Source organism: Filicampus tigris, chromosome 3 (assembly GCF_054856515.1).
Source record: "Filicampus tigris isolate MCC_2025a chromosome 3, RoL_Ftig_1.0, whole genome shotgun sequence".
Lineage (NCBI taxonomy): Eukaryota > Metazoa > Chordata > Actinopteri > Syngnathiformes > Syngnathidae > Filicampus > Filicampus tigris.
Genome location: NC_141219.1, coordinates 14,709,145 through 14,729,520, shown reverse-complemented (window position 1 = coordinate 14,729,520; position 20,376 = coordinate 14,709,145). Strand labels below are relative to the sequence as shown.

The following is a 20,376-nucleotide window of genomic DNA, read 5'->3' as shown; positions in this document are numbered from 1 at the left end:
CTGATTGAATGGTTGTTTTAAAAAAATAATAATAATAAATGTGACGTTGCTACAGTTACTCAGTACATAAGCCGTTTTTTCACCAAGTACTTTACTTTTACTCAAGTACCGGTAATTATTTGGATGACTACTTTTTACTTCTACTTGAGTCATATTATTCTGAAGTAACAGTACTTTTACTTGAGTACAATTTTTGGCTACTCTACCCAACTCTGCCCATGTATAATACGCCCCTTTGCTTTTAAATCTCTTTAGCTGCTTTTAACTGTTGTAGTTTTAATTAAAGTATTTTAAGCATATTGAGTTACGTTGTATATGAAATGCGCTATAAATCAGTGATTTTATTTTATTTATGTTTTACATGCCCTAGGTAGTGGTAAACTCTCAACAATGTGAAAACTGTTTATTTCTTATTACGCCCTCTGTATAATAGCTCCCCTCGATGTGGATTTTTTTTGCAAAAGAAAAAGGGGTTATCCATGGTATTTTTACAGGAACAATACAATAACTGTAAACAATTCTGACATTACAAATCAGACAAGTCAGAATTTGCCATTTGCACTGGTGTACAGATGCACTGGATATTAGTGAGAGCTGTTTCCAATAGTTTGCCCCCTTGTCCAGCTAAATAAGGCATTCAAAATCTAATTCTGATCTTGTGCAGTGTTACACATTACAAACTAACCACAACAATATCATATTGCCAAACCAGTCAAAAATATTCGAAGCTGCTGCGCACTAACATAGGGAGCATGTTAGTTAATGTGCAGGTCCTAAACATTATGTGGTTACAGTAACAGCAGTTCAATTTGTGTAAACCACTAAGGGAGCATTGCCAATGGCAGCAGACATTACATGAGCCATGAACATATAACAAATAAATGCACTGGTCGCTGCTCGGCAAGCTGTAAATGTGAGGCAGTGACTGGGGCCTTGTTACGGCCCTTCTGCTGGGGTACGCGGACAGAAGTATATATCAAGACCAATGTACTTGCCCACACTCACACACATATGTGGCGTGCCTTTTAGGAGAGCTAAGGGACTGCCGCTGTAAATGAAAGCATGTTTTAACCACCAGTCTGGGACTATTGTCTTTACTACTATGAAAATCCAGCCCCCAAAAACACACATGTGGTGACATGCACTAGCAAATGAAACAAAGGGTGCGCCACCATAAATAGACATGCTTCAAAACTGTTTATGTATTTGATTAAGAAGTGACTGCGGTAAGCGTCGCCATGTGTGGACAATACATATTTATAGCGTGTGCGTGAGACGCAGTAGTTCAGGCTTCCACCTAAGGGACGTATAGCATCATAGCCCGTGTGCGTGCGCATGTGTGCATGGGCAACATCTGGCGGATGGCGGGTGGTGACAGCTTTATGTGCCTCTGCCCATATGGTGTCACAGCATCACCTCGAAACTTATCTTAACCACCTCATGCACACATGCACAAACACACAAAGCAATGGAAACACAGAAGCAGCACAGTGGGCCTACAACTCAAACGATTTTGACCAACCGCTTTTTCGGAAAACATAGGCCCCCGAAAACCTCACGAGAGCTCAGTTGGACGGTACCCTCAACTGGTTGCCACTCAATAGCAGGGCACATATAGAAACAGACAACCACTCACACTGACATTGTCACTGAATGGAAACGGTGAATCGCGACACTATTAGTGATTACATATATTCATAAAGATCATTGAGTATTCATGTCAATCCTATTTATTTTCTATTATTTACAAGACAATTCAGAGGTCAACCGGCCTCCGGCAATGGATTGATTTCAGGTCGAGGTTCCACTGTAACACGTAAAGCAGTAAAATTTGTAAATAAACTATACAAATACATACATATCACTTGATAAGGTGAATAAAAAGCAGAACACACCAGCAGATCTTGGCAGACAGCTCAAAAGAACATCCCTGCCGCTATTGCCAATGTTATTATAATGTCAAATAGTGAGACGAAAACAAGAGATACTAAACCACAATTTCTATTGAGGATGGCAAAGTTGTAGTTTCATAACTTGCAAATACTTGCGTGGGTTATGGTCAATATTTACATCGCATGATTTAGCGCAAATGTAACGCTAACAACTGCTACTGTTCAAATATTTATATCCAATGACACAAAAAGAGAAGAGTTACCTGTATAGGTGTATTTTGTGGCATCGCCGCTGTACACTACCTCTTCATGGGACGGGCACAAGCTCCCCTCATTACCCAGAATGCCAGTGTGCAGATGGCTGACGTTTGTATGTGTGTGGGAGCCTGTGATAAGTGCCTCATATGTGGCGTCGGTTGTTGGTGAGTATGTAGCGGAGGGAGCAGCAGGGTGTGCAGACATGACCCATGTGCAGGCGGTTGTTGATGGGTCAATATCACAGGAGGCACAGTAGGCTGTGGACGATGCAGACACTGGACAAACAGCACCCTGCAAACAGCCACTCTGAAGAAGATGGAAAAGCGACATTGAGAAACATTTCTTTTACTAATCAATAAGGCAAAATTTCTGACTTTGTGGGAACAGCTTTGAGAAGACTATTTTGTGATACCAGTGCCCTAAGCAAGCTCAATGAATGATGATACTTTGATACATTTTGTGTGGAAGAAGCTAATCAAAAACTTCTTAAGAAGAAAGAGCATAGAGAATGTGAGCCTGGCCCTCTCTTAAATCCAACATAATTGACCTTGGACCTCATAAATGTTCTTCTTGATTAACGGACAAATATTATTCGCAGAAAAGTGAAAGCTGTGAAATATTTTCAGTAATGTTTACTCCCTATACGTGGAATGGCAAATTGTCCCAACACTTTTGCCCAGGCAAAGTGTGTGTTTGTGTGAGATATGTGTAACAACCTTAATGACATCATTACAGCTAATGGGTTGCTACCCTTTGTCCTCTTGTGCACTCACCATGGCGTGCATCTTTGCGTGTGTGTGTGTGTGTGTGTGTGGGTGTGTGTGTGCTGACACCACATAACCCAAAATGATGAATGGAAGACAGACCAGCCCCCAACTCCAAGGGTTCATCCCATCTAACTCGATGTGACTGTTGTTCCGGTCATTATCAATTGGAATGGTTAACCAAGTTAACAGATTGATTAATCAAATGTTAATTTTCCCATAGCTGATCAAGAACATTTAGTGATATATCCACGCCGAGCTCAGATACAATGTAAATGTCTCCTTGGTGGTTGGAGCAGTATTCAGATGAAATCTGATTGGACAGTTTGTAAACTATGATCTGTTATCTTGTGGCAATAAATAATCAAATGGTCACAAACCATTGCCACATGGCTAAAAAAAAAAAACACACTCTCTCCCAAATGATTGCAATTAAATATGGAAACCCAATGCTACTATGTGAAATGAAAACATTTAAGGAGGATAACATGTTTGAGTTGAAAAATGTGGCGAAACAAACCTCCATCAAGAGGCCTGGCGTGGGCCTGCTGGCACACACATGCCGTTGAGAATCAAAACCAATTCCATTGCAGCACTCTTGTTCTTCAAGTATAGCCTTCGACCCACAGCACTTCAGTCTGACGGTGCTATTGCCCGATGGATGTATTGTTGGAATCCCATCACTGCCCAAGCAGCAAAGAGATGTAGAAGAGTTGATATACTCTTGAGCACAGCAGGAAAAACCTGTGGAAGAAAAAAAAACGCTAATTAAAACTCATTCAATGTCAGCCATTTTCAGACCCGCTTTTACCCTCCCATGTGGAAAAAACACACACACACAACCCCCCCCTCCGTAAAAAAACATAATTACATACCTGGGACTGAATGTCTGGATTCCTAAAAGATAAAAATATGTCCAGGGGATACAAATCTTCCTATGTATATGTTTAATCAGATACGGCCTCAAGTCAAATGTAGATGCTCGTGATATTTTTTTTTATTTTTTTTTTTTATTCGGACCATGACTTTTGGTAGGGAGTATAAGTGTGTTGTTTCCAAGAGCTGCCATCTCTGGCAGTGATAAGGAATGTATGTGTGCTACCCACTCACTTTCAGCAGCAAGGTGACATTTCAAATATACACACATGATCACTTCATTCTACTGGCAATTGTTACCTGGCAAATGTATGACAGGGATGCACTACTATGCATTAGGAGGTTCATTTATTATAGTTAAAGTGGAAAGTCAAGCCTCAGAATATTATTTTCAAGAATATGTTCTATGCAGGCCCACTTGTCGAAAATTGGCATTCTGATTAAAATTGCGTTCGTGGGATATAAATTAAGCAGTAAAATCCACCCGTTTTTGTCCATCTGAGGGGGCGGCCATTTTGCCATTTGCTGGGGAATGAAAATGACTTCACAGTTGCTCTTGCGCTGAGATAGATAGTACCCAGTTTTCTCAAATCCTAGGCATATTCATTGACTCACAGCTAAAATGTTTGACTGCTAGCTGTGGTGCACAATAAAAATGTTTCAAGACTGTTCTGAAGTGACAATTCCGCCAAAATATCACGGCAGAAGTGTGTGACGTCGTGTGTTTGCAAAAGGTGAGGCTCTGTAGATGTGAGGGTGAAACAAAAGTCAGAGGGTGCTGAAGATGGTAAAGCGCCTCTCCCGTGGCCCTGGTAATTACCCAAGTTGAGGCAATCAGGTTAGTGAGACATCAACAGAGCTTAGCTGAAAGGATTGTCATGCTCTGGCCTTCCAGTGGATTAGGGCCATAATATTGTCCTGCTGTAAAGCTGAGTCAGCAAGTCACCTGCTGTGAGGATGCATTGGAAATTGAAATGAGCAACACAGAGAACGACTTAGATATTCTTCCTGTGCTTATGGTAAAAAGGACAAATTGCATTTTAACCAGAGTCAAAGAGTAAAAGCTTCTCATTCGAAATCAGTGTGGGTAAAACGATAAGAACCTATAGCCTAGGTCTTTGGTGATTATTCAGCTTCTGGTTAAAATAATGCAACTTTCATGAGGTATTTAGTAAGTGTATCCTAACAGTTGATGACATGCTGATCCGCGTTGCCGTCCGCCTCCAGCTGTGGAGCTCATTTGATTTGACAGCAGACATTAAACACCAAGTCATTGCTTTGTGTCACGGTCTTGTCCTCTAATGGGGCTGCAGCTAGTTGCGGCGTGATAAATAACTTATTGTCTAGCACCTCCATCAGTGTTAACTTCTCATGCAAATCAAATGCTGTGGAGCTACTACATTAACCGACACAATCAGGCAGAGAATCTCATCCCTGGTCTGTCGCCGCGTTGCCGTGCATTGTAACCTCGGCACTGTGTGACAGCACAATATGCGCGCGTGGACGTGTTTGTGATTGTGTGACATAAAGGCAGTGTGACGGCCGGTAACTCACTTAGCGGCGGCAGCTGTTGGAGAGCAGAGGCTCGCTGGCCAATTCCCTCAGCGACTTACTTCAGCTTCAATGACGAGCAAATAAACAGCTCAACACTTTTCCAAATAGCTTTTCTACACTCATCGCTTGTCCTCTCGCCATCGTCACCTTTACACCAGTCTTTCTTCTCGGCGCTGCCACCCCTCTACCATCACCGTCTGCATATGACTCTATTGAGAGCTATCAACATGGGGGCGCATAATCCCTTAGACTAACTAGAAAATTTATGGTTGCAAAGAACCACATTGTATTTCACTGGGCATCCTCCAGTTGATACTGCATGTACCATAAAAGTCGTTGAACAAAACAATCAGGTTTCAATAAGGTCAGCTCAAATGAAACTTTTAACTGTCTTTTGAAGGACGTCCGGTCTGAGGAAAACAACTTCTTCAAAACTGAAAAAAGATGAGTTACAGTAGTATTGCCATAAATTGGTTTTGAGACTTCCCCATTTCCGACCAAAAAAAAAAAAAACCGTTTCTATTGAACTTCATATTCACTGTGTTGAATATATGTTGTGTTGTCAAAAAGTCGTATTGGTCACGCTTCCACATTGAGTAATAACTTGTCAGCAGCAATGGAGTTTGTCAAATTTGGTAGTCGGAAACGGTAACGGAAGCCAGTTTAAAATGATAGTCGGATCGGCCTATAGGTGATTACTGTTTGGTCTGGCCGGACAAAATGGCGGATAAACGGATGGCCGAAGGGTACCCCGGCTGTAGGCAGAAGCCGATAAACGGACCACGATTTTTTTGTAAAACGCCCATCTCTGACAATGACTGAGTGGACATGTTAAGCTTGATAACAACCTATGAAAACTACAAAACATATGTCAGTGTAAATATTTTTTCTGCAACTACCCGCTGTTTTAGCCTCCACAAAAAAAGACTAAATTCTGGTCTTTATGTCACTGAAAATGTCAGTAGGTTTCTTAAAGAGGCAACTACCCCATAATGACAGGGTGGACAACAATTTCAGGGATGCATTCAAAATATTCAATATGATTATGAAAATACAAAAAATATGAATTTTGTGGGACAATAAAACAATGTACATTTTTCATTCACATCTTTCCACAGTATGTCAGCATAGTTACAGTATGTGATACTTGCCAAAAATCACATACATGCATTTCAGAGACTTATTATTATTGCACTGGTATGTGTGAAAATATGTGGCCACTTATAATAAGCCCCCAGAGTTTCATTATTCTGCTACACTTTCATAATGACTGAGTGATTCTGACATCAAAGGCACTTTATGGTGATTATTGACCCAGATAATATTTTCGCCACGTGTTGTGAATAGTGTTACAGCCACCTACAGATTACACGTTGAGGAATCTTATTAAATCACATTATAAATCCCTAAATTGGGCCCGTAAAGGCAGAGTGCAAAGCTTAGTTTTTAATGATACCATTTGTCTTTTTTTGTAAATCGTGTATTGCAGCTTCTCTGTATGAAAATGTCATTTTCCCTTCAAACTTGTTCTGTGATGCTTTTTCATCTATAATCTCCATTGTTAGCAGCAGTAAACAAAAAAAAAATCATGGTGCAGAGTTTCTCTAGTATTTGTGCATCCACTGTTTACTATTGTGCTTCTAAACTTTCGTTTAATATTATCACGCATTAAACAGAAATACAATCCCTGCCTTTTGCAAGCATTATCTGTGTTCACGTTTTGAAACGTGCATTGTGTTTTCCCGTCCTCATTGTGTAATTTACGTGTATGCAAAAGTGTTTGTGTGCGTGTTGACAACGACTTATCACACACAAACCTCTTGTTTTCTCTGTTGCATCGCGGAACGCTTGGGCCCTAATCTTCAGATTTATGTTGGATTTGCATACATTCATTAACAGCATCGGGAGCGCCGCATCAACACGAGGTGCTTAGACAACGCAAATTATTATTAGGGTTTCAGTCATTCCACTTAATGATAAGTCAATATTTAGCCCTGCCAATGAACTACTGATAAAAATGTGTGTTGTGGATTAGGGTTATCCTGGCTCTCTAGGAGACTAAAACCCCTCTACAACTTTAAACAAATCAAACACTTTTAAATACCTGAATATATTACCATGGCTTTGGCGGCGCGAGAAGAAAAATATAGACACAAAATGGTGGAAAAAATTTAAAGGTCATATCAGACAACTGTACCATTATTTCCCATTGACAGTCAACTTTTTAACATGTTTACTGCACAAAACAAGCCATGTATTTTTTTATTTTTTTCCATTTGAGTGACGAGGAGAGATGGATGACGAGGAGAGATGAGATCACACAAAGCAGAGTTTCCCAGTGGACACACACAAGGAAAGCGGGGCCAGCAAGGACAAAACATATACTGTACATGTCTTCACAGGTGTCATGTGACTATTTGTCCTCTTGTCTTGATGAAGTCCTTTTGTATGTCAACACTACCAGGGATTTGTGTAACATCTGAATGTGTCTAGTACTGTAATATATTACTGTAATATATTTTTCTGTATGCATGTATTCGGCTTTCCATTTTCCATGCTAATTAATGTCATTAAGTCCCTATGCCGCACATTGAGCAACGCGACCAAACGCCTGCTGTCTGCCAAAAGTAATACAGTATCAAAATATTTTTTTACTTGTTAAATCCTAAAAGTTCTAAAAAAAACAACTAAATAGGAAATATACAGGTTAATGTTAGTGCTAAAATCTAAAATAAATACAGGCTGACTGTCCTCGACGGCTGCAGACAGCCTCTGGATTTATTCTGGCCAGTCATTAAATCCTATGTAATAGAAAATTCATCATCATAAGTACATTAACAGAGAGAAATGACTCCCAGTGTTCAAAGAGCACGTTACCTTAAAAAAAAGAAAAAAAACAATCAGCCAGACGCTGCTATTTGGAATCCACAACTGTTGGCCGTTTGCTACCCATCATTGATGAGGGAATTTTGGCAATGATTTGCATGGACAGGCATACATGTCATGCACACACACACGCACAAACACATGAACTGATATACTAACTCAAATCTAAGTTGTTGCTTTTTTTTTGGAGCAGAAACAATTCAATAATGTTTACCTCTGGCTATAAAGTAGCATGAAACTACATAAACATATTCAGATGATGCATAAAGGAGTTCAAACATATGGAAGGATGCATGCAAAAAAATGCAACTCTTGCACACATAAAGACATATACACAAGCACACGCATGCATCCACTCTCCCAACTCCACTCGGCTCAGACTGAGCAAGCTTAACTACTCGGATAATTTCCCCCCAGCAAATGGTCACTGTGCCCTTGAAAAACATATTTGATTATTACTTTTTCTCCCCCTCCTCTTTTTTTCTTTTAGCATCATCACAGCCATTTTCATCACGCGCTCTGATGATGGCACGGCAAGGCGCGTTAAGATAACACCCCGCCACCGCCAGGCTTTTAACACTTAAACGGTGAAAAGGGATATTCAGATTTGTCCTTGAACGTTTGGATGGGGCCTGCTGGGCTGGGACAGAGGGAGGGAGTCAGTGAAGGAGTTAAAGAAATGCTCAGATTTTTTCAAGAGAGGAAGACGTGAACTTGGGGAGGCTATTTACAGTGGCACGCGCGCACTGAGAAATGGGTACGGTGGGGGCTGAAGGGTCAGTGGAGGAGTGCACGGTATAAAGTGGAAGTGTGAAGGGGAAATGATTAGTGGAGCCCACACTGCGGTGGAGACCAAGGGTGGGGGGGAGTCAGGGAGCAATGGGAGGCCATAGACACCACACGCGTTTCTTTAAACACCATCTAATCTCACCTTAATCTTACAAGAACATCTAGTATGCAAACTCGGAGAGGAAAAGGGGGTGAGATGAAGAATTTAAAAGTTGGTCTTGAACTTAAACCCCACAGCAACATGCAGGAAAAACTGGCCGGGCAATATTTTCTACAACTTATTTAGCAGAGTGGCATGGGGATAATTGAAGGGAATTTGTTCTCTTCCCCAAAGGGAATGAACTATCAATTAGGGCTTCCATTATTGTTAACGGAAAAAAACAATAATCACAATTATTTGGATTGATATTGAACCCATGATTCATGAAACCATAACCACGATTATTCACCGAGTTCTAAACTGTATTTATTCAACTACCAAAATGTAACTTTAAATATAACTTGTAAGAACAACCAGAAAATAAATTGGTCTCAATTTAAAATAATTTATAATTATTAATTATTATCATTATTATTATTAAATCATCAATAACAACAACAACCATCAACATCATCATCATTTAAAATAAACACCAGCTGATCTTGCTGTGCGCACCTTGGCCTCTTAGGGGCAGTGTGGCGCCATGCATGCATGGATCTTACATTAAGATAAAAAGAGTAGGAGCAGAAAGTTGCAATTGAACTTCGTTAATATAACTCGGTTTACAGATTAGGAAGAACATATCCATTTAAATATTGCTACATTACCTGTCTGAATGTGTTACTGCAGCTTTTGTTGTGAATATTCATTGTGTGAAGGAATATCAATCCCGGAACTCTATGCTAATTTCCAATTAGCCTTTAATGGATTTCCCTTTGACTTTTAGCATTAGCATTTCAATGTTTCTAAAATAACGTACAAAGGTCGGAACAACATTCATTTGTATTAATCGCACATTAATCTTTTTTCTTTGATTAGAAAGTTTTTATGATGCTGATAAGCCAAAATTGAAATCACAATCAATCCAAAAAATTTAATCAATTACCTACTATGGATAACCATTAAAAGTGTGGTAAATGTAATGTCTCAGTAAGGATTAGCAACTTTAAAGTTGAATGTCCCTGAAGTCACTCCAATTCACAATCAGACGATTTCCTGGCAAAAAAAAAAGGAACAATCTAATATTTGACCTCCTCTATTTTATCATGCCCATATTGTATTAAATTATATTTCAACATTGTGTGAAGATCAGAAATTGAACTTCTAGAAACGTGATAAGGAACAATGTACACAGTAAACCTTTGACCTCATGTAATACATCTTATTACAAGTTATGTGTAGCGAAACACCATCTTAGTGGTGAAGGTGTCTGTCTCAGTTCTGAGGACCCCGGAGTTTTTTTCGGAGTTAACCACGTACCTTTCCCCATCGGCGATTTTAACAGGACAGCCAAAAATGTTCCCAAACAGGAGACCGCAGTGTACGGGGGACCTTCGAGCTCTGGCTCTTTTCAGGCTCACACTTTTGTGCCGCCACTCTCCTCTCCCGCATGCAACAGTCAATAGCGCCCGTGCGTAAACTCGCGCTAATAAGTGGACCGAACCGAACGCAAGTGGACCGAACCGAACATGCCATACCGAAACGTATTAATACACTCATGTGTACTGTTACACCCCTAATGGATATTATTCTGTTTCAAGATCAACAGGGTGTTTGATTTCACAAATAGCAACAATGCATGGATGAATGGAGAAGAACAATTGAGAATTGCAGCAGTAAAGTGCTGACAAGACAAGACTGAAAAGAATCTCTTTGGATATGGTGGTGGCAGTGTGGTGACATTTCTGACCCTGATTCCATTCCCGAAAATGTTGTTTCATTTCTCCCAAATCCCCCCCCAAAAAGAAAAAAAAAAAAAAAAACGAGACAATGTGCATTTAAGTCGGTTTCACAATCAGGCATGTTTTCCCAGTGACATTACATATAATGATTGTTATTGTGTGCATGTGTGAGCATCTCTGCGTGCGCACATGCGCATGCAGGCTAGCGTATCTGTTGCCAGACGGCTGTCTCCTGGCATCGGCGTTCCCCTGCAGCGCGCCTGTATGGTTGTTGACAGTGTGGACGGTAATGTGTGATAGATCGCACTTCAGGGACCCCGTAATCACATCAGCCTAACCTAGTCTATCAGCTGGGCACAATGGGATACCCTTCACTCCTCCTTTAATCTGCTCCATCTAGTTCTTCTCTCGCACACACTTTCTTCTTTTGTAGCTGCGATTTGAATTCAGCTGCATGGATTTCTGAGCACGAGTTTATTCATTGAGACTTTTCCCCCTAAATTCATTTTTTGTTGGTTGATCCAGCACATGAATTACATTGAAAATCAAATATCTCATTTTGTTTGTAATGCCTGACACTTGTTGCAACTTCTTTCAATGTATAGATTTTGACACATCTATCTGTCACTAATCTGTCTGTCATTAGAGCGACAAATCCGTCACCATGGTGCGAGGGAGCTTCGTGAGTGACCTGTGCCAAGGTTAAGCGGGCTATCCCATAATAGGTGAGCATGTTGTGTTTGGGAGGGTTTTGAAGCAGACGTGTGGGGTCGAGGTTGCATCGCTGGCCCCAGGGCTCCCCCCACACCGCGGCGCACCCGGCAAATGGCCCTTAGCCTCGCTAGCGCCGCTAGCCCTGCGATCCATCATACCATATGCTCTCAATGGGGAAGCTAACGCTAATGACTGATGAGTGGCTGAGAAAGGAGAGGGAGGGGAAAGAGCAGGCACAGAGGAGGAGGAAGAAAAGGTGGCTCCATGAGTGTGGAGGAACACAAGGCCAGAGGAAGGAGCAGTGTGGGTGGGAAAAGTTCTACAAAAGAAGGGTGATATTTGAAAGAATCATTTGAAGGATATTGGCAGTCTAAATGGCAATGCCGTAACGGTGAATGCTTTGGAAACATGGAAATGTGATAACATGCATACATAGAAATGTGTTTGCTTGTTGAATTTTGTGTGGATTTCGAAGGATCTGAAATTTTCCAGACAAATGAACTATAGGCCCATACGTATGTGATGGATAGAGTCCATGTGTCTCTCTCTGGCACACAACACTAAGTGAACCCCGCAGAGCGTACTCTTTTTACTGTGTGAGTCCATACAATAGGTATATGTGTGAAATTGTGTGTGTTGTGAAGGGGAGCGAGAATGTGTGTGTTATTTGTCCTGCTGTGTGCTTGGCAGTGCCCTCAACTGAGCCATCCAGAGTGTGTTTCATCATCATCTGCCATGACAAATATGTCTAATGACACACACAGATTCACCTATATGCACACACACACACACACACCCACACACACACATACAGGCGCACACACGCACAGTCCCATCTGTGCCATGGTACCCGGGTGCTTCGGGACACTGCAGGAGGAAAGAAAGGGAAACGACCCCACGTTCCTGCACCATGTGTCTACCTCTTCTTCCGACGCTTAATTCTTCTCTGTCATTTTCTCTAGTCGACCCTATTCTTGATTTTTTTTGTTCCTTTAAGGTTTAACTACAACAGCAGACAAAGTCATTCTTATGTGCGCCAGCACTGAAATGAACACCTCTATAGACACCCACCAATTGCATATGGCTCAATTTTGACATTCAGATTAATGCAGCAATGTTATATACTGTATTATGGTTTTTGTGCGGAAATCTTTTTTTTTTTTTTTTTTTTAGCACACAGTTTGGTGTCACATTTTTTTAGCCTATTATATTGGTTTGTTGCTTACCGTTACAGCTTTGTGAAATGTTGTGCTTTCTATTCTTTCACCTGGAATGTATGTATGCACTTGTCCGTCTTCAGCACCACCACAGCAGACCAGCGCATCGTCTACAATGTGGCCTCCGCAACACTGGACTCCGTAAGCGTCATGTAGGCTCCCACTGCAGCACAGCTGTCCGCCTTTGGTGGCATAGGGAGCACCCCCACAGCAGCTGTCCCCAGGCCCCACTGAGACACGGCCCTGCGAGTGGTCGGGGCAGCAGTATTCATCTACAGAGACAAGGTCAGATGAAGGGAACTGCTGTAAAGTCAAAGAAAAGTAGAAAAGAAGAGATCCCTTGGAACATACTAGCTTTCAGGTGAACATAGTATCCTCCACAACAGTGGTTGCGAGGGAGAGGTGGCAACAGTTTGCCATTGCAGCAGACTGGACTGGTGGAATTAGGAAAGCTCAGATAGCGTCCCGCACAGCAGTAATGATGTGGCATCTTCTGGTACAATATCCCAGTGCAGCAAACCTGGTTAAAAATCATGAGAAAATAAAGTAAACAATAGAGAATACTGATTTTGCATTGAGGTTTGAAAGAGCTTGATATTGAAACAGACCAAATCCAGTGTAGTCACTTGGTTTGGTCACAATTTAATCCATGATTTGATTCATAATGATTTGTTTGTATGCAAAAGTGGATGTGAAACATGACAACCAACTGCAGGTGCTGGGTATCAGCACCAACGTTTGACTTAAAATGTCACGCAGCACAACAAGCCATCACTTACTGCCATCATGTTTTTATTTGATTGTGTTATCTTTCTGGAAGTGTTTTTCATACATACAGAACAAACATTTACGGTCATTATGCCTCACGTAATCCGGTTTACAAATTCGGGTTACGTCACTGCCATAGGAACAGAACGCAAATCGGCGACCCCTTGATGTCCCTTTTCAGAACAGGAAGAAAAGCACAATGGCTTATAAGAAGAACAGGACAAAATATGTATGGAGCTAATCACCTGTTGGTCCGGTTGGAAGCATGACGTCCCACACACACGTTGAGTAGCGGGACACTGCAAGAAGGAGCAGCTGAAAATGTTGCCGCCTGCCTCTCCTGACTCTTTCCTCACATAGGGCGCGATTCCGACGGACCTAGAGCCACATGATCCAAAGGTCCGTCTTAAGACGTCGTAGCCAAGCATGATACCACTCGGTCGGCCTGGAGGTGACCAGTCCAACTTGACAACCCTGTGAAGAGACACAAATGGCGATTACGAAGGTGAGGTATCAGTCAAACACTGACAATTCTAAATCTATATAGCATCACCTTGGACTGAGTACTTGGGCATGTGGTGTGGTCATGTCGGCGGGTAAATCCTCCACAGTGGTTGTATGAGTAACATTACTCTGCACACATGCATAAATGGTGCACACCTCCACCTGAAATATACACGCACGCATAAGGAAACACACAACACTTCACTTTCTGTAAGTCAGTGTAGCTACCTTAATGTTGTAAACAGTAAAAGGCAGCAGATTCCCCAGCAGGCAGGACCCCGAGCTGTTGTCTACACTGACAAGGAGGCGGTCGTCAATGTAAACTCGGTAAGCGGTAATGACTCCATTGGGTTGTAGAGGAGGTGACCAAAGCACGCGAACAGTGCTGCTGTTAACTGGAACCACCTCTGGGGCAGACATCCCATCTGGCTCTGAAGATTGGTGCATGACAGCACACAAAAAAAAATTTCAATGAGCTCAAGAAAATTAAAGGTACGTGAGACATGATCATCACTCACAAGTGCTTCGGTCGAAAGGACAGGCTAAAACAACTTGTCATATATTCACACCACACTGATTTGATGACAGCGCATATAAACCGTTACACAAAATCCACAGTGCTAAAATTTTAAAATGCCCCGAAACAGCTCAAAGTTTGAGATCATAACACCAGACTTGTAAAACTGCCAAAAACCTGTGAGTTATAATGAAAAGTCTGTAGAGTGCAGCAAACTCAACTGGTCATAATAACTTTGCCTTTCATGTCTACTTCACCTCTGAACTGTTTTGGTTCATTTCTGTAAACTTTTCATTTCATCTCTATTAACCCATATAAGGCCGGGAGCATATAACCACATTTCTACCACTGAAGCCGGGAGCGCTGTTGCGTCATTCTACTCTAAGTCGGGAGAGCGTTTATGTCATTTTCTTTTTTTAATCCAATTCTTGGTCTCTTAGCCAATGAAATGCATCGGAATATACACATGACTGTGTCGTGACCCCTTGAAAGATGTCGCGGAATTTTTTCGAGCATAATGGCGGATGCGCAGACGATCGCGGGAGCTCTGAAATTAGTAATGGCAGTGGTATAGAGGACGGCGCTTGTGGACTTTAAAACCAGTGAAACCAGTCGAACCTGATATATAGTTAAGATGTATGTTTGTAGACGATGATATTGACGTCTTTGTAACAGAATATAAGATGATAATTACTACTCAATTTTTTTTTTTTTTAATTAAAAATACTGCTTCTCTTACACTGACCCTATAGTTTTGTTAATCTTTGATTGAAACTGTAAATAATAAACGCGGGCATGTGTGAAAGCCACGTCTAAGCTCTCAAATTCTTTTGGAATGATGTTTCTATCTGCTACAGGGGCTGAGATAATTCTTTTGTAGGTGTTGAATTTCTGGGAGAACCTCAGGTTTAAGAGGGTGATTCTATAGTCGCCCTTAGATTTTGCGTGCTAACAGAGGGTACATGTTATTGTTCCTAGAAAATGTAACAAACTGACTGATGGATGGGCACCGCTTTATTGTTATATGACAAAAAAGGTGGTGGTTTTCGGCTGTTTTAGTTCAATTACATTTGGTGATGGTGATGTGAGTGTATGTATGACGTCTTATGAATGGAAGGAAGAAAAAAAAAAAATTACACTAAGAGACCTCTCAGTTAAATGAGCCATACTTTGCATTTAGCACCCAATGATCACCTAATGTTTTTAATGCACTTTTTAGTCTACTGCTCAGATTAGAGAGGAAAAGAAAGGCATCCATGTGTGATTATACTTCAAAAGACAGTGGCGCAATAAAGAGAAAGTGACAATCAGAGCGAATGGAAAGGAAAGACAAGATAACCTTTATTAGTTTCACAATGGGGAATTTCGCAATTACTAATAAAAAAAAAGAAATGCCTATGAAAGTACATAATAGCCTCTGAAGTGATGACACTGTAGGTTGAATTTGTTATTTTTGTAAAGCTTCCAATACTCCCAAGTATTGCTCTGTACAAAGAAAATCATTGACATGTCTTTCCAAGTTTTATTTCATTGGAAAGAAAAAAACTAACTTGACAATGGCCACAAAATTAAGAGCATTCTACCCTGATCAAATGACATCAAAGGAAGTAATTCTGACTAATATCTAATATTGGGCAGTATTATTACTGTGGTGGTAGTTTGTAGTGACACAGAACCACACTGCACAAATTCATAAGATTTCAGTTCGAATTATTTCTACATGAGACGGTCTAAATTTGAGAATACCGCAGTCTGATTGAATGCAATTCTGAACCTCATAATAAACCCTCAATATCAATTCAGTACCAGACTTTTTCAGACCAATTGTGAAATGACATAAATATGTCATTGGGATGGAATGAGTTAAAGATGTACTGTACCTAATGTAGTGGCCGGTGGTAAATGCGCATTATTATTGACGTTGTTCTTTTCAAATATGAATATATAAACAATAACCTTGACAGAAAGCTCAAGTAAGGGTAGCTGGGTTGCCATGTTTGTTGTCTGGCTCTGTGTGTACTTTGTGCGCGTTACGTCTGTGCGCCGCTGACAAGCTTTTTACAACACCTTAAATCTGCCTCGCATGCACACTCCGTATTGATTTCATGCCTGGCTACATGTATTTAACATCTGCTGGGAAGCGCCGAGACACAGTGAAATGCACATTAACACAGACACTTAGCAAAAGTGTTTTGAATTTACACAGTACAATCGTACCACTCACATAAACACTTGTAAACAATATAACTTTAACACACAAACGCAGGGAAATTAATAATCAAGTCTTGAAAACCCTGCTTAGTTTCAATGGGCATAAATAAATTCACGTACCTCCGTCCTCTGTGGTGACGTTAAATATCGACTTTGTTGTATTATGTGCGCCATTAGACACGTGTAATGACACCGTGTATGTGGTCCTGGGCCAAAGGTCAGTCATAACTGTGGAGAGGATTTCTGGGGGAAAGACAAAGATTTGTCTGGAGTTGGCAGAGACGACTGAAAGAAAGTATGACTCCACTTCACCCTGCAGGTTGTGCAACGCTGAGGAAGGACAGAGAGCTCAGTTAAAATGATACTTCAATGACTTTTCTAGTTTTATTGTATCATGGTTGTATCATCTATTATTATCATGTGTTATGTACACAGACTGGACACTTCATTAGGTACATTTGCACAATCCAACGAGATCCAATACAAGAGCTGCTCTTTTTTTTCTTTTTTTACAGAGATGTCAGTTGTTCTAGTATTATTAGTAGTAGTATGTTATTCTTTATCTCTTCTATTCTATTTCAGGGTCTCAATAGTGTGGGATTTTTCATTATACCGGTAGTTAGTCATTTCATTTTGACTTTTTTTTAATATTCAGTTAGTTTTAATTTGTTTTTAGGTCAGGTTCCTTAGATTTATTTTTTTTTAAATACAGTTTAGTTTGGCTTTTATTAGTTTCAGTATTAGGTTTTTTTCGGATATGGAGGATTGTCAAGTACAAGATAAAAAAAAAAAGCTCACAAAGTATTGTGTAATAAAGTAAAGTCAATTACGATTCTCAAACAACTGTTTGACTTTCCTGCTTCTGTACGAACGTACAGCAATACCAAAATAAATACATTTAAAATGAACCCCGAAAGCTTATGTATAATATTAATTGACAAAGATGAAAATGAAGGACATTTTTGCTATAATTGTAAATAGTTTTAGTTAGTTCTATAAACGTAAGATGTAGAGTCAGTTAATTTCCATTTTTATTTTATTTCATTAAAGAAGTGTTTTTTTCAGTTTTTGTTTTAGTTATTTTGTTACGCTTATCTGCATGGGGTTTCTCAAGGTACTCTGCGACTGCTTGTTTGTGACCAGTCCAGAGTGTACCGAGCCTCTCGCCCAAAATCAAATGTGATATGGAAGACAGATGAATGGAGATTAATTGATGAGGGAAGGATAAAGGACCATAAAATCATTAAACCCCCTGATTCTCTTAAAATACAAATATTACATTAGTTACAAAATATAAGAAAACTAAACTACAACTCCCAACCACAATAAGCACAATTCTTGGACCCTGTATTAGACTGAGCAGGTTGTACTTAAAGAAGTGAGCCCGTCAGACAACGTTTAAGTCAGTGGTAGTCTCACAGGGTGGTGTCCAGTTGGCGTGAAGCGCTGTGTGATTGACAGCGTATGCAAATAGAGATGGACTTTGGAGAGGAATCCCAGCCATGGTGACCGCAGTGACAATTTCTCCTGAAGTGAAGCCAACATCATTGCGGACCACTAACCGATATTGGTAGTGAGTGAATCTGGTGAGAGATGATGGCAGTATAATTACAACTAAGTATGCACCGATACCGATATCAATATCAGTGCTGATCCTGTACATCCGTACTCGTACTCGACACTGAAACCATTTTACCAGACGGGCATATAACTACCAGGAGGTGGAGTAGGCAGCTGTGTAGAGATATTTTAAGGTAAACAGGGATGACAACACTAAAAATGTTGACCTTGTGGAAAACAGTCGTTTAAAATAAAAAATGTGTACATACTACACAATAATTAAGAATGAGGGTTCTCTAAGATACCAACGAAAAGCAACCAGCATATCTAAATGTGTTGACGAGTTCAAGAAGTATGTCATTCGTTACTTGTTCCAAAAAGGAGACGGCAACTCCAAAAAGTAGACCCAGAGTGAGCAAAGTGGGAGTTAAAAAAACAACAACAAAAAACATCATCATGCACCAAGTGCCAAAGTGAGATTAGGGTGACGCTGCGTGAAAAACAATTTAATTCTTTGGAATATTTGCTTAATGTATCTTTGAGCGGTATTAAAAAGATCGGCATCAGCCGCAACTCGCCGATCGGCTCTGCACACACGGCTGGCTGCGTTTGCTCTAGAGCTCATTTCAGTAATCTCACCTGCTTAGGCCTTTATCTTGGTAGAACAATTTGGTGCCGGAGTAAACATGGAACCAGCGATGGAGATCTTCGGAAGGGTTATGGGATGGGGCTGTTACTATGGGGACCACGGTGACGGCCAGAGGCTGGTGGCTTTTACGTCGCGACAACTCGTATCTGAAGGGGAAATTTGAATAAAAGAAAGCATACTTGGGATTACATGTTCAGGAAAGTATTAACATAAAACACTTATACAGCTTTTGTTTTAGCACATGACTAAACATGCAAAAAAAAAAAAAAAACACAACTTGGGCCTAATTTTCAGCTATGTCCTTATCATTAATTTCCTCCCCTTCTGCCTACTTTCCATGTTCGCTATTCATTTATGTTGACTGCATCTCATCCTCCCCTCCTTCTGTTGTGTTTTTTCTGCAGGGTTTGTGTTTTCCTCTCCCCACAGTGATGCTAATTTCTGCTGTAATCAGAAAAGAAGGGCTTAATGCCACCTTTTAACCAACCCACTTAGACAAACACGCAGAGCTGAGCTGTGCAGAACACAGACGCGAGCTCATGCATTTTAATTGCCTGTAAAGAACAACTGACTTTTAGATTAAGACTTGTTGCCACAGAAGCACAGGTCAGAACAGAAAAGAGATTCCAATAGAGCACAGTTTTATGGGAAAGGTTTATATTTGTACCCAGTTTGGTACCCCTTCGAGGCCTTATTGAGTACATAAAGAACAGGCAGCTTTTAAAAAACGTTTGTTATTCATGTTCACCATACAATTACGACTCCTGAAAAGGAAACATCACTCTGAACGAAACATTTACTGCATATCAGTCCTACCTGATGTTTGGGCCATTCGGCCTGTGTGGAGGTTGCCAAGAGACTGCAAGGAAGGACTCACTGACGGCCACCACTGACAGCGGTGCCAGGCCTTGGGGGCTGGTGGGTAATGTGGTCGCCGGAGAGGGCAGACTTTCTGTGCATCCGCCAACATATCCACCCCCCTTGGAACACACCAGCACACTAACGCTGTAGTTTGTGTAAGGAATTAGGTCCGTTATAGTGACGACAAGCTCAGACGTATTGCTGCCATCGTGGGAGATGCGGGGCTCTGGGAGACGAATCTCGTAACCTTGGATCTCACCATTTGGAATCAAAGGTGGAGACCATGTGACCTGAGAAAAGTATACGTTTAAATCATGTATAAAATGCACTACAGTAGTTGAAAACAAATCTGAAATGTAAAGGTAAAATAGAATCATCTCTAAATGATTCTAATGACTTTTACCGATAGACCTGAGCCTTTGGAATAAGATAAAACCTCTTAGGTCAGTGTTCCTGAGTTCATAATTTAGTTCAA

At 40.8% G+C, this 20,376-nt stretch overlaps 1 protein-coding gene across 8 annotated transcripts in view; it reads right to left on the bottom strand.

Moving 5' to 3' along the window:
* ush2a (Usher syndrome 2A (autosomal recessive, mild)) overlaps positions 1 to 20,376 on the bottom strand; it is a 188,645-nt gene that overhangs the window by 49,755 nt on the left and 118,514 nt on the right. For all 8 annotated transcript variants that reach the window (XM_086025800.1, XM_086025798.1, XM_086025799.1 and 5 more), the window contains 11 exons: positions 19,857 to 20,191; positions 19,031 to 19,186; positions 18,251 to 18,414; positions 16,952 to 17,161; positions 14,332 to 14,534; positions 14,153 to 14,265; positions 13,845 to 14,073; positions 13,183 to 13,351; positions 12,882 to 13,103; positions 3,435 to 3,658; positions 2,156 to 2,456 (listed from right to left, as the gene is read on the bottom strand). In XM_086025800.1, coding sequence (XP_085881926.1) covers positions 2,156 to 2,456; positions 3,435 to 3,658; positions 12,882 to 13,103; positions 13,183 to 13,351; positions 13,845 to 14,073; positions 14,153 to 14,265; positions 14,332 to 14,534; positions 16,952 to 17,161; positions 18,251 to 18,414; positions 19,031 to 19,186; positions 19,857 to 20,191 — 2,326 coding nt within the window. The remainder of the gene's footprint in view (positions 1 to 2,155; positions 2,457 to 3,434; positions 3,659 to 12,881; positions 13,104 to 13,182; positions 13,352 to 13,844; positions 14,074 to 14,152; positions 14,266 to 14,331; positions 14,535 to 16,951; positions 17,162 to 18,250; positions 18,415 to 19,030; positions 19,187 to 19,856; positions 20,192 to 20,376) is intronic.